This window comes from Telopea speciosissima, chromosome 10 (assembly GCF_018873765.1).
Source record: "Telopea speciosissima isolate NSW1024214 ecotype Mountain lineage chromosome 10, Tspe_v1, whole genome shotgun sequence".
Taxonomy (NCBI): Eukaryota; Viridiplantae; Streptophyta; class Magnoliopsida; order Proteales; family Proteaceae; genus Telopea; species Telopea speciosissima.
In genome coordinates this window covers 11,086,630-11,099,955 of record NC_057925.1, presented here as the reverse complement: position 1 = coordinate 11,099,955, position 13,326 = coordinate 11,086,630, and the positions used below count along the sequence as shown (strand labels likewise).

At 39.4% G+C, this 13,326-nt stretch overlaps 2 protein-coding genes across 2 annotated transcripts in view; both read left to right on the top strand.

Annotated features, from left to right (window-relative positions):
• Positions 1-1,958: 1,958 nt before the first annotated feature.
• Positions 1,959-3,826, top strand: LOC122644118. Its single transcript, XM_043837722.1, has 2 exons — positions 1,959-2,325; positions 3,177-3,826. Exons 1-2 carry the CDS (start codon positions 1,965-1,967, stop codon positions 3,677-3,679), a joined length of 864 nt encoding a protein of 287 aa, XP_043693657.1. The 5' UTR covers positions 1,959-1,964; the 3' UTR covers positions 3,680-3,826.
• A 1,905-nt stretch (positions 3,827-5,731) lies between these two features.
• Positions 5,732-13,326, top strand: part of LOC122643221 (sugar transporter ERD6-like 7) — a 79,020-nt gene continuing 71,425 nt past the window's right edge. Inside the window, exons 1-7 of the mRNA XM_043836867.1 lie at positions 5,732-5,935; positions 6,372-6,434; positions 6,629-6,706; positions 6,833-6,892; positions 7,003-7,068; positions 7,222-7,287; positions 7,473-7,548. Coding sequence (XP_043692802.1) covers positions 5,732-5,935; positions 6,372-6,434; positions 6,629-6,706; positions 6,833-6,892; positions 7,003-7,068; positions 7,222-7,287; positions 7,473-7,548 — 613 coding nt within the window. The remainder of the gene's footprint in view (positions 5,936-6,371; positions 6,435-6,628; positions 6,707-6,832; positions 6,893-7,002; positions 7,069-7,221; positions 7,288-7,472; positions 7,549-13,326) is intronic.

The following is a 13,326-nucleotide window of genomic DNA, read 5'->3' as shown; positions in this document are numbered from 1 at the left end:
AAAAAGTTGGAAAATTGTTTTTCTAATCCCAACAAACCGGTTATATAGCGCGTGCATCAAACTTTTAGTTAATTTACTAGAGGCTAAGTGGTAATTTTACACAATCGTATGTCTATGTATAGAAATCACACGATGGATTAGTGTTCTTTTCCCTAAAAACCAAAGAAAAAAAAAAAAAAAACCAACGCCTTGAGCCTCAAGTTACCTTGCCCTAGCGTTAACATGTAGCAGATCAGATAAGTTGGCCACCAACCTAGATTATTTTGACCCAAAAAACCATACACCTAGTCAATTATTGCACCTGAGCATTAACTTGCTCAAAGTGGCTAAATGGATTCTTTGTCCTTGTTTATTTGTGGAAGTCCTTGTGATAGTTAAATAATATTCATTTAACTACAGTTAGTCGAGTTAAAAAAATCCAAAACAAGATTTGGGAGAGGATTCCATACAGTAGTTATGGAGTAATGCCAAGCCCAAGTACTTGAATTGTATGGGCTATGAGGTTTATTAGGGTTGAGTTGAGGCAAACAAGAGAACCAGAACTGAATGAACCGGCCAATCAATCTGGGTTCCGATTTTATTGGTCTGAGTCCTGGTTTACAAGAACCTGGTTTTTTGTTCATCTAAGAAATATGGCATTTGTGAACTGTTTGGACCAAAATATTGGCCAGACCGGGTTCGAGTCATTTCCCGGTCTAGTTTAAAAACTATGATGATGTAGACTGTAGAGGTGGGCGGGCACCGCATGACGGGGTGTGATAAGTAAAGTGTTCGAAAAGCAATCAATCATCCAGCTATAATCACATGTTAGGTTCCATAAATAGCCACCGACATAGATTTCCTTGTCACTCTTATCACTCCACGTATAAAGTTAGAAAGATAAATTAATGAAAACTTATATGGTTTGTCCGTCCAAATAACCCTAATTCAGCTATAATCTACAACAATGCCACTTAGGCCACTCAATTGAATAATCAATGGTAAGAAGTAGGGATGTAAACGGATCGGATTCGGCTAGGATAGTGTTATATCCGCATCTGTATTCGATTAACTTTCGGACGGATTCAGATAGTGCTAAACGGATATGGATACAAATACAGATCGAATATTTTATCTATTTACATATAAATATAGCTTTTCAGATAACTATAGCCTATCCATATCCGCATTCGTTTAGCTTTCGGACGGATTCAGATAGTGCCAAACGGATACGGACACAGATACGAAAATGGATTTCGATTATTCATTTACATCCCTCGTAAAAAGTGGATGAGAAGCATGGTTTCAAAAACAGAATCGGGGATAGAATCGAATTCCAATCGTCTGAAATTGGTCAGAATCAACCAAAATTAATCAGAATCAATTGAAAACAGAGTAGGATTGGTATACGAATTGACAAAAAACGAAGCAGCATCGGTGGGAATCAGTCGGAATCAATCCTGATTTTTTAAATCGTGATGAGAAAGGAGGCTTTGAGGGTCATTAATTCTTGTTCAATTGTACCTGTGGAATTGAAGTTCTTTTTAAAAAGGATCCCATGGAAACGAATGGATCAATGCAACCAGTGGAAGAAATCATTTGATAAATTTCACAAAGTCTTCATCCAATCTTAGCTTTTTCTCAATGAATCCTTCACACATGTACAACTTTGCGATCCCTTAAATACAAGTTTCTCCACGAATAATAATGTTTTCTCAAAACCTTGATTAGTCACTCACTCACTCAAACAACAATCAGAAAGGAGAGATGGGGATGGGGAAGCCAATTCGATTGTGACCTCTCTCCCTCTCTCTCTCTAGGGTTTTGCAATGTATTTATATATAGGCTTAACCCTTGCACACACGAATTGCCAAAATCCTTGGACTTTGCTATTAGGAATAGATATCCAATATCCCTTTTCCCAACACTTTTGTTTTTTTTTGCTTCGTTCAGTGATATTGACCAGCCAAACAGCTCATTGGGAAATGAACAAACCTGGAAAACAGAGAAAGGAAAACAGTTTTGTAATTCTGAAGAAGAGTAAGGTTACGTTGAAGAAAAGCTGGCAGTATCTTCACTTCACTCTCTTTAAGCTTCAAAGGGGCCAATCTCCACCTCCAACTTCTCTGACCGAAAAAGAAAAGATGGAGGAGAGAAGAATTCACATTTCAATCATCACATTCTTCTTCCTCTTCTGTCTCCTTCTCTCTTTTTCTGGTTCTGTTCAAGCTTACAAGAATTACACTGTTGGTGATTCTTTGGGTTGGTATGATAAACTTCAAAATCCCAAAGTGGATTACCAGAAATGGGTTGCGGGCAAGAACTTCAGCTTGGGAGATTTCCTCAGTAAGCCTTCTTTAAGCAAAACTATGCAATTACTTTTTAGATAGAACTGTAGATCTCTTCCTTTTTGTAGCTACAATTCTCTATTTGCTATCTCTGTATTTTTTTTTTGGGTTCCTTCTCAAGTTCTCTTTCTATTTATGTTGTATCTCACAGTCACTGCTACTCTGTACTCAGAAACAGTAAAAGCTGTGAAGATTTTCATTGATGGAGATATAATTTTGTCCACCCGATTCAAGAAATCTGCAATTCACTGTTTACAACTACACAGATTTGTTTTTTAGGATTTTCTGTATTGTTTTTTGGAATTAACATCTATTTAAGATTTTAGAGAGCTTTCCATACATATCAAGAGATCCCCAATTGTGATTTATTTGTAGGATTTTGTTTTTCTCTCTTCCTCTGTCTGATATATCAAATCACAGCAGAATTATATGATTCTATCTTCATTTGAGCATGTATAGAACTAGATGCAGATGGAAGAAATAAAAGAATCCTCCCATCATGAAATCCCCCCCCCCCCCCTTTTCAATTTTCTTCTTGTTTCAATTGATCTTTCCATCTATGTTCTTATTTTTTTTTTCACAGGAGTGTATCTTAAATATCTCAACGTAGGCTTAATTTATGTGAAATTTCTTGAATTTGAGTGTGTTTACTGTTAAGTTCCTAAGCTCCCAACCGTGGATATTAGTTGTTCTCTTTGAAAGAAAGCTCTAGTTTGAATATATAGATATTTTATTCTTCCACTCTGTAACACAGACTTAGTCTTATCCTTAGTGAAAAATTGTAAGTTTTAGAATTTTAATTGGGTTTACCCATCTGCAAATCTTACATTTTTCTTTACTGTAATGCAGTTTTCAACACTGATAGTAATCACTCCATTGTCCAAACATATAATGTCACAACATACAAGCAATGTGATTACTATGATGCTGAATTAGATGATACCACAGAATGGTCAGCTGCAGATCCAAATGCAACCAACCCCCAACCAGTCACAGTAGCTATTCCTCTTGTTAAAGAAGGAATGACATACTTTTTTTCCGGCGATTACGACGGCGAGCAATGTGATAATGGTCAACATTTCAAGATTAATGTGACCCATGGCCAAGGATTGCCACCAAGTCTCAAGAACCCATCAATGGATTCACCAGGTCCAGCAAGCCCTGATATGAACAATGCAGATTCAGCACCAGATACAGTTGTACCTTCAAATTTTAATAATCCCAATGAGGAAGGGGGTAGTGATGTTAAGCAGGAATCAGGATCTGTTTCCTTATCAATGTTTCTAAGGCAAGTCGGTTGGAGATTGAATGGGATTTTGATGCTTTTAGGGTTAGTTTGTGTCTATGCATGATTTGTTTTCTTCTATATATATATATATTTTATATTACTTGTGTAATTCATTTAATTTGTTGTTCTATGATTTGAAGATTTGATATGTTCTTGTAAAAGGAATAGATCACCACTTATATCAATCAAAAGGTTATAGATTGCAGTACAAGATGGGGCTGGTCTCATGAAATCATGGCTTGAAATAATGTATGACAAAATTTTAATGCCGCAGGTTGGGGAATGTTCATTTGAATTTGCATCATTTCATGCATATTTTCCATTATCTATTTTCGATTTCCGTTCTTGTTATCTTGTCCTCTATAAGGCTGAAACTAGGTGGAGGGTTACGAATTAAAATCCTCTGCAGTACCCGGTGGGGTGGCAGTGCACATCCGACGGCACAGTAGAGGCCATGTGTGCCACGTGAGCTCTGCTGTACCATCAGATGTGCACTGCCGCTTTGCCGATACTGCAGAGGATCCTGGTCCATTGTATACGGATTTCCCAGTGGTGAATTGCTCGAGAAATTTGGAGAAGAACTGATGAGTTTGGTGGAAGTCTTGGGGGAAAGCGAGGTTGGAAAAAATCTTACAAGTAACTAGGGGCAACATTGCCAAACTTCTCAGATAAACCTTTGGGGGCAAGAGCACTAAGTTTTTCAGCAAAACATTTGGGGGGGGGGCAAAATTACCAAATTTCTTAGATTAAACTCTAGGGGTAAGAAGTTGCTAAGTTCTGGGTAGACCATGGGGGCATATTTGAGCCTTTACAATCTTTTGGAGGTCATGTCTTAAACTTCATTACAACTTAATAAGCTCAGACCTAGGGTGGTGGAGACCGTGGTTACCACAGTGGCTATGGTGGTGGTTATGGATGATGTGAGGGTGGTGGTGGATATAGCCACGGTGGTGTCGTAGCTATTTAGGAGAATTTCTTTTTTTTTTTTTAATAGTTAAAGGGACTAGATGATGGTTCTCATAATAGACATAATTCGAATTGGAGAATCATTTTTTCCGCCAATATTGACTGATAGCTGATTTTGATACTAAAAAGGTATGCTGACTCAGTGTATTAGCCGATACTAGGCCAATCCGTATCTGATCCCATATCGGTTTTCACTGTGACCAATTGCAAATCCAATACTGCGTACTTGAACCATGTTCAATCTACATAAACCGTGACCAATAACGAATTTCAAGGATCAGAGTTGAATCGGACTCTAGTGAAGTCATACATTGATTTAAGAATAATCCTATGAATGCTTCTTTTCAAGTCATCCCCATCATCCAGAATATTCAGTACCTTGCTACCAAGTTTATGTGTTGTGATTTCTACTATGTTCCAAGGGAAGCTAACCACGTAGCTCACACATTGGCTAGGGAGGCTTGTCGTTGAGTGTTGTGACAGAATGATCAAATTCCACTCCTTGGCCATCATTTTTGTGTAAATGAAGCCTGTGTTTCACTCATCAATAAAATGTCTTTTCACCAAAAAGAAAAAAAATCTGCATAAACTTAGGTAGATCATCAACTAATTCCTCATATAAAATTTCATTCATTATACACTACTTTATGTTGACTTATTGCCCAATTTGCTCCAAAGCTGGAATTATTCGATACAATGAGTCCTTGAGTCAAGAAATCAATATGGAAGGGGCGAGTTATGTGTCAGTCAACCTCTGAGTTAACTCATCGACTTCTAAAACAAGTTCCTCCTGAGTTCCAAAAGGCCATTATTTATTAGCCACAGATCGGTCGTTGACTCAATGGTCGATAGAATTAGAAGACCCTCTTTCCTTTTTCTGTCTTTTATTTTTCTCCCACCAACAAGTCACTTTCTTCTTACGAGAGAGAGAGAGAGATTTTGGTTGATTGCACTTTTTCAGTGCTTGCAAGGTCAACAAATCAATCAATCTCCCATGGAAGGGTTGATAACTTCTTTGACTATTATCGAATTTCAAGTTATGGGAAGGTTGGAAATGGGGAAACGAAAACAGAGGAATGAGAGCCACCGTCTCACACTACTATAAGAAAGAAAGCTCCCCTTCTCTTCCCTCTCCTCTGTGCATTGATAGATGGAAATGGGCATTGAGGAGAGCATAGAAAATGGTTACAACAGAGTGCAGGAAGATACAAGAGGGCCACTTATACATCATGAAAGGGATGAATGTTGTTATGGTGGAGTAGATGGAGCTAGAAAAAGTAGCAAGGAACATCTATGGATGGTCTACTTCAGCACATTTATTGCTGTTTGTGGCTCTTGCGAATTTGGTTCCTCTGTAAGTTTCTGAGCCTTTACCTCTATACCTTAAATTCGTCTCAATCAAAAGAAATAAACAAAGATGGACAACAATAAATTGAATTCAAATATGACTTGCAGAGGGGATTACTGATTTGTAATTTATCTACATTGCCTTACCATCTCCATCTTTGCTTATGTGAAGATATAGAACTCAGTACTCACTTAATGGACATGATCTTTGGATGTCTGATGGAACCCTAAACCTAGCTAAGACAAATTTCTTAGTTTGCTGCCCTAAGCAGAGAAAATTCATTAGAGGGGCATGATAGTTATAATCTTAAATTTTTTTTCTAAATAATGCAACTTGTAAACTCGGGGTTGGTTATCTAATCAACATATTCCTGTAATAAATTCCTCAAATAAGACATTCTCCTAGAAATATGATGCTTTTTGATCACTTTATGTTTGTTCAGATAGGTTTTTCATCACCAATTCAGGCTGCCATCAGGAAGGATCTCCATCTACCACTGACCGAGGTTATTTTGCAGATTTATTCAATTGAATCCAATTAGACAGTTGCATCAGGATATTATTGATTATGAGAGCACTTCAAGATATCGGAAAACCAGTTTTCTACAACCGACCACTGAATTGTAATGTAACCCTTGAGCACATTGTAAACATACAAATCTTCAGTTTATTGGCTCCAAATTTCCAACTCTTTTTTCAGTACTCATTGTTTGCTTCCATCTTGACAATTGGTGCAATCACGAGTGGGATGATAGCTGATTTCATTGGTTGGAAAGGGGTAATCAAATGGAAATTCCAATGAGATTTATCGGCATAAGGCATTAAACATATAAAACTTAATGGTCTTAAATAATATAATCTGTATTTTTCTAAATTGTATCATTGTATCATGTAATGTAAGCAGGCAATGAGAATGTCAGCCATTTTCTGTGTCATAGGATGGCTTGCTATCTACTTTGGGAAGGTTTTTCTCATTTTTGAGTTCTCCACTCTCAATTTTGAAACTTGGGACTTCCATCTCTGAATTTCCACTTAATAACATAATCACTCTCCCACCTCTTGATTCTCATATAGGGAGCCTTGCCATTGGATGCTGGAAGACTGTCGTTGGGATATGGAGTCGGTATCTTTTCCTATGTGGTATGTTTCTTTTCCTTTTCAAGTTTTAGCTGTTATTTGCATTAAGAAAAAAACTCTGTAATCCTACTTTAGATATAAATATTATGTAGACATTGTAGACATCTCTGTACTATTTAATGACAAGTTTGCTGTAAAGGCAAAATGAATGATCAGGCACCAGTGTTCATAGCTGAAATAGCACCAACAAATCTTCGAGGAGGCCTAACAGCAATCAGTCAGGTTTAATAGATAACCCTGACACAATTTTGCTGACTCAAGATTATCAAAACTTACATGAAATGCTGGAAAGAACATATAATTTCATAAAACTAATATATTTATTCATCTTCAGGCTTTATACATCTATCACTGATTAAGGAAATGCCAAAGGATCATATGAATTTCTTTTATTCTGTTTCTTGTAGCTTATGTTTGCCATTGGATTGTCTGGTTACCTCATCATAGAAACAGTTCTAACATGGCGGACGTTGGCTCTAGTTGGTAATAGTCTATCATTCTTTCTAATTACATATTCCATTATTCAGCACTGTTAAGGATTTTGAAGATTGTCACTCTAACACTCTTTTGACAATGGAGAAAGGACTAACATGTATTTCTGCAGGACTTAACCCATGCCTTATCCTGCTTCCAGGCCTATTCTTCATTCTAGAATCTTCCATATGGCTGGTAGGGGTATTTCAGTATGTAAATGTTATTAACTCTTGCTCATTCTATGAGAAACAGAGAAAAGGATGGCATTCATATAATCTACTCTTATCTTGATTGCAGGCAAAGATGAGCCACCATAAAGAATTTTATGCTGCTCTTCAACGACTTCGCGGAAAGAATGCTGATATTTCTAATGAAGCAGCCGACATTCAAGTTGTTCTAAACTCAAAGAAACTGATACACTTGGAAATTGAAGGACTTCTACAAGAAATTAATGTGATGAGGGACCATATAGCTGCTTTGCAAGATAATATAGAAACTCTTCGGAAGCTCCCTAAAACCAAAATTCTGGATTTGTTTCAAAGACAATACTTACATATTGTCGTGGTAAACATTTTTCTCAAATGGCTGGGTACTGCAGCCATTTGTTGAATTTTGAAACTGAAGCAATATGTCTTTTGTTCATTCTAGTTTTTTGCTATTAAAAGCTTTGATGTTTAACTCTTTCCTTTTTTCTTTCTAATTTTAATTTATGATCATGAAATATTGTTTGACAATCAGATTACAGTTGGGCTGATGTTCTTTCAACAATTTGGTGGAGTCAATGGAGTTGGTTTTTATGGGAGTGAGATTTTTGTATCTGCAGGTAAAGGACTTGCTTAAAATTATTCCAGCTAGAAGCAAGGGTTTAGGCATTGTTATTAGGGATCAGATCATCAATCTTAGCTGATACAGATTATAGATTGACAGATTTAACCAGCAAGAAGGGACTGGTCAATGCTAACCTGATCGAGGGAACAGAGAAAGCTGATAGCATTTTGACATATACAGTCACCCTATTTTGTTCTTGATAGAACTGTGTCATGGTCCCAAGTTAGGCCTTCATATTATAATACCTTTTGTATTACCTTTGCAACCTGATCATAGTAAGCTTCAATCAATCTGTTGAAGTTTTCATAGGGTGGGTTTCCCATCTTTTAAGAGAATTTATCAACAGAAAACTTTTGAAGAAGGTTCCTTGTAATTTTTTTCTAACGAGTATATTTGTTGAAGTAACATATGAAATTCAACATTCTTTCTTAATCCCTCAGGATTTCCTTCCAATGCTGGAACAATATCTTATGCTTGTATTCAGGTGTTCATCTCTCTCTCTCTCTCTTCACCTGGAGATTTGGACCTCTCTCACTAGAACTGATTCTTTTAATCTTCTTTTGCAGGTTGCAGTATCAATATTGGGTGCATCCTTATTTGATAAGGCTGGAAGAAGACCCCTTCTATTCGTAGGAAGTGACACAAAATGCCTTGGGAAATTATACTTTTCACGTAAGTCCTCTTAATATGGAATTAAATTGTTGATTTTCCATTGTAGGTTCCTGCTTCAGTGTTGGTCTTAGGCTGCATACTAGTTGAGATTTCCTTCTATTTGAAGGTAGTTTCCAGACTATTAATCCTAATAAATCCCCTTATCCGTGCTTTCTGGTAGTCTTATGCGTGAAGATGCTTTGCAATCAGGCCCACGAACTGGCAACAACAGTCAACAGGAGCCCCTCTACTTGCTTTAATTCGATTACAGGTAATGAAATAATAATCTATGCACATACACCTTATTAATAAATTAAAGCTACATGTGAGAATTGTTAGTGATGTTTTGTCAACATGGCAGAAGACCCAAACAAATTTCATCTTGAAAGTTGAAACAAGAACAAGAAGTGGTTAAAAGTGAGTTTAAAGTCTCACAAAGTTATTAGAAATCCATTACATTTAAATAGAATCTAATGGTATTTGTTTGTCTGTCCAACTTATACTCACTTTTGAGGGATTTCTACTGCTTGTTTCAATAAAACTCAACCAATGGGATGGATGTAGAATCCTCCATCACATGGACCTATCAAATTCGCTACATTGCAGGTTGGTCATCTTGGCAAAATGTCATCAACAGTTTTTATAGTTTAAGGGTGCACTAATTCCTTCATGGTGATTGGTGAACCATTCCTTTCCTTTTTCTTTTCCCTTTCTTCTTCCTTGTGTTTTAATTTTTCCTATTTATCAATAAACTCAGGTATTCATAGGATCTTTCTCAATAGGAATGGGAATAATCCCTTCTGTTATAATGTCTGAGGTAATTTGACATTTGAAGAACTCATTATTCCCATTTACACTTTTCTATGATTTAGTCATTCCTTTGCTTTGGTTTCAGATATTCCCAATAAATGTTAAAGGAGCAGGTGGCAGCTTGGCAACTCTCGTGAACTGGATTGGGGCATGGGTAGTTTCCTATTCTTTTAATTTTCTCATGTGCTGGAGCTCCTATGGTAAGTGAATTCATGAGTATCTATGCATCAGTGTGTGTGTACGAGAGTATTGGCACGTCAAAACTCAATAATAAGCCATAAATTCCATCATTATGTTATATTTGATGGTGATGTTTCTCATTTCTCACAACTTGCCATGTAGCAAGCACTGATGCACTGGTTGTTTCATGTGATAAAAAAAGGGAAAAAGGTGGGCAACCGCCAGGGTGCCCATCCTATGTCTATCTCTCAACCCTCCCCATGGGAAATGACCACCCTGTCCCTCCCATTGGGCAAGGCCTCATACCTGGAACAGGTGGCATGCCAAACCCTCTCCCTTAAAAAAAAAAAACCATTACATTGTTGTAATTTTGTGAAACTTCAACCCCATATTTTAACTACTTCCTGTGCATGTCTTAGGCTTGAATTTGATCAATTAGATGGGCAGGGGTCCTCATAATAAACTATCATACTCATTCATGTTTGCCATGTGGCAGAAAAATCAAGGTCTCATGATAAAATCATAAGTCACTATAGATTATTATTACCAAAGTGACCTTACTAATGGAGCATGTAAGAATAGTAAGACATATTATTCCTTTTGGTTCTCTTCATAATCAAACAAAAATCATAAAAAACTAAAATTCAGATAGATAAATATCTATCAAATTCCTTCATCCCCCCAGTTGATCTTATCTTTATTGTCTCCTGATACGTCATAAAACCGTCCCCCAATAGAAGGGTGACAGGTGTGAACGTTATGCGCATTAAGGACCGAATGTACCGATGATACAACTAGCAAGGTCGGTCCGCGAATGAGCTAGGCACAGTCTAACGACCTGACCCTAGTAGTGGTCCGACTTGGTCACGATAGCTATAACCCAGATAAGACTACGGAATCACGTTCCAATAAAGAAGCAGAACGGCCTTAACGGCCCTAAATTATCGCCCAATCCAGCCTGACAAGGCTTAATGAGTTGGAGAGCTTATCCATATCTCTAAAAGGACTCCTAAATCAGCTAAACTCATGCCGAGGGAACTTCCTTCCCTAATATGACACGCCATTGCCTGCGGAACTCTCCCAATCGCCTATAAATAACTGGGTAACTTCCTTCCATGATCATTTGAATTCAAGGTTTATCTGTTGCTAAAGAGTTCTGACTTAGGCATCGGAGTGGCAAACCCGGCTTGGCTCGGTACTCTACTGCTATTTTCTTCCTTGCAGGATAGGAATGGCACGCAAGGATCTTGAACAGCACGCTTCATCCCCAATTCTTGACGCAACAGATTGGTGCCGTCTGTGGGAACGATTTCCTAAAACTACTTCTTTCTCACACCTACTACTCAATGGCTGGGCGAAACACTGCAAACCATAACAAGAGTCCTCAGAGGGGAGGAGGTCAAGCTCAGTAGGTCACTCGGCTGACCAGGGGAGCTGCCCGCAACCTGCAGACAAGGGTGCAGCAGAACAACGCGAATACCCGCGCTGGACCTAGTGAATCGGGGGTAAATAACGGGCACAATGAAGAAGTGTTGCCCCCGCCTCCACCGTACACACCCATTGATCCAACCGCTCCGGCCACGGTGGGACAAATCTAGAACCTACAGCACCAGTTGCTGCAACATGAGGCCTTATTCAGAGACCTTATAAGGCAGATACAACCGCACAGGATGCCGAACCCGAGACCAGAACCTAATCGGACCGCGGCACGAAACCTTGTTGCGGGGGGAGCACGAGGACCGACAAGGATACCGATAATGGCACCCATGGTCCGACCACCCCAGGACGCAACGCGGGCAGCCAGAGATGCTCCTCGAGTCGTGGAGGGAACAACTAAAGGCGCCCAAACCTAGACCGGACGAGGCCCCCAACACGGCAGAGCAAGCTCGTCTCAGACAGCACGGAGAACACCGCCAGTCGTGGAGATAAGAACAGGCGATCTACCAACCCGCTCCCGCGGAACCCTGGAGAGATCGCTCCCAAGGCGATCCATTACCGTCCACTTGTCCGAGAGAACCCACAGTGAAGCAAGCGAAACAAGGCAGGAAAGTGTTCAGGGATCTTCATCAGAAGCCCACCGGGCTGAGAATACAAGGCAGACAGAGTAAGGGAAAGATCGCGAGAACAATCGACAAGGCACGAACCTTAGGGAGGACGTCCCTAGGCCAGAGGAGAACGAGCTTGACCAGAAGCTCAAAGAGATTGACGAAAAGATAAAAGTCCTGGAAAAGGGAAAAGCCACGGACACCTTTTCTCCGCCTGGGTAACATCCATTCACGGTAGAGATAATGCAGGCCGAGCTCCCCAAAGGGCTTCAAACCTCCAAGCTTTGAAGAGTATGATGGCAAGACTAACCCAAACGACCACATCAACTACTTCAATGCAAGGTTGTCCATCTACAGAGGGTCATAAGTCATGTCGTGTCGCACCTTCCCCACTTCACTAAAAGGAGCGGCAACCCTCTGGTTCTCAAAGATGAAGCCTAATTCCATAAAGAGCTTCTTCGAGTTGGCTATAGTTAAGGCTCTATCCCCTTGTCAAGGTTTTGATCTTTGAACCAAGTATCGAAATTATCGATTCACTTGGTGGGTGACTGACTTTGCTCAACTAATGACATAGTCAACAAAGTTGTATGGTTTGGTTGCTACGAAGGCTACACTTGCTTGCGTGTTCGTGACTCGCTTCCAAAGCAACGTGAAGCAAAAGAAGACCACTGCTAGCCTGCTCAAAGTGAGGCAATGGGCTGACGAGTTGATTCCCGACTACATCACTCGCTTCAATAGTGAGTTGCTGGAGGTAAAAGACTTGGACGATGGGATGGCATTCAATGCCCTGCATAACAGCATCACAAACACCGAACTAATCCTGGCACTTGCCCTAGAACTGGTCAACAATATGACGGCTCTCCTAGATCGTTGCTATCAATATGCCAACATGATATACATTATGAAGGTGCGAAAGGACGTCGACGGCAAAGGTCCAGAGAAGAAGAGAATGGGTGACCGAGAAGAGAAAAAGGTTGGGGATAAGAGACAGAAGTAAGATTGGTAAGATCTGCACTAGGAGCGAGACCGAAGTCCAGACTACACACCCCTAACTACCTCAAAAAAGAACATCCTGATGGAGATACAAGACCAAAATCTCCTTTAGTGGCCTAGACCGATGTTCTCGAAGCCCGAAGACAGGATTCAGAAGAAATATTGCAAATACCACAAGGACGTCAGCCATGACACAGAGGACTGCCGAATGCTAAAGAAAGAGATCGAAGATGTGATCCAGAGAGGATATCTCCACCAGTACGTGAAAAGAGACGATCGG

Bases quoted from the DNA above. Each gene is read 5' to 3' on its own strand.
- LOC122644118 (XM_043837722.1), top strand. From the start codon at position 1,965: ATGAACAAACCTGGAAAACAGAGAAAGGAAAACAGTTTTGTAATTCTG. The intron at 2,326-3,176 runs GTAAGCCTTCTT...ACTGTAATGCAG, and splicing joins CAGCTTGGGAGATTTCCTCA to TTTTCAACACTGATAGTAAT.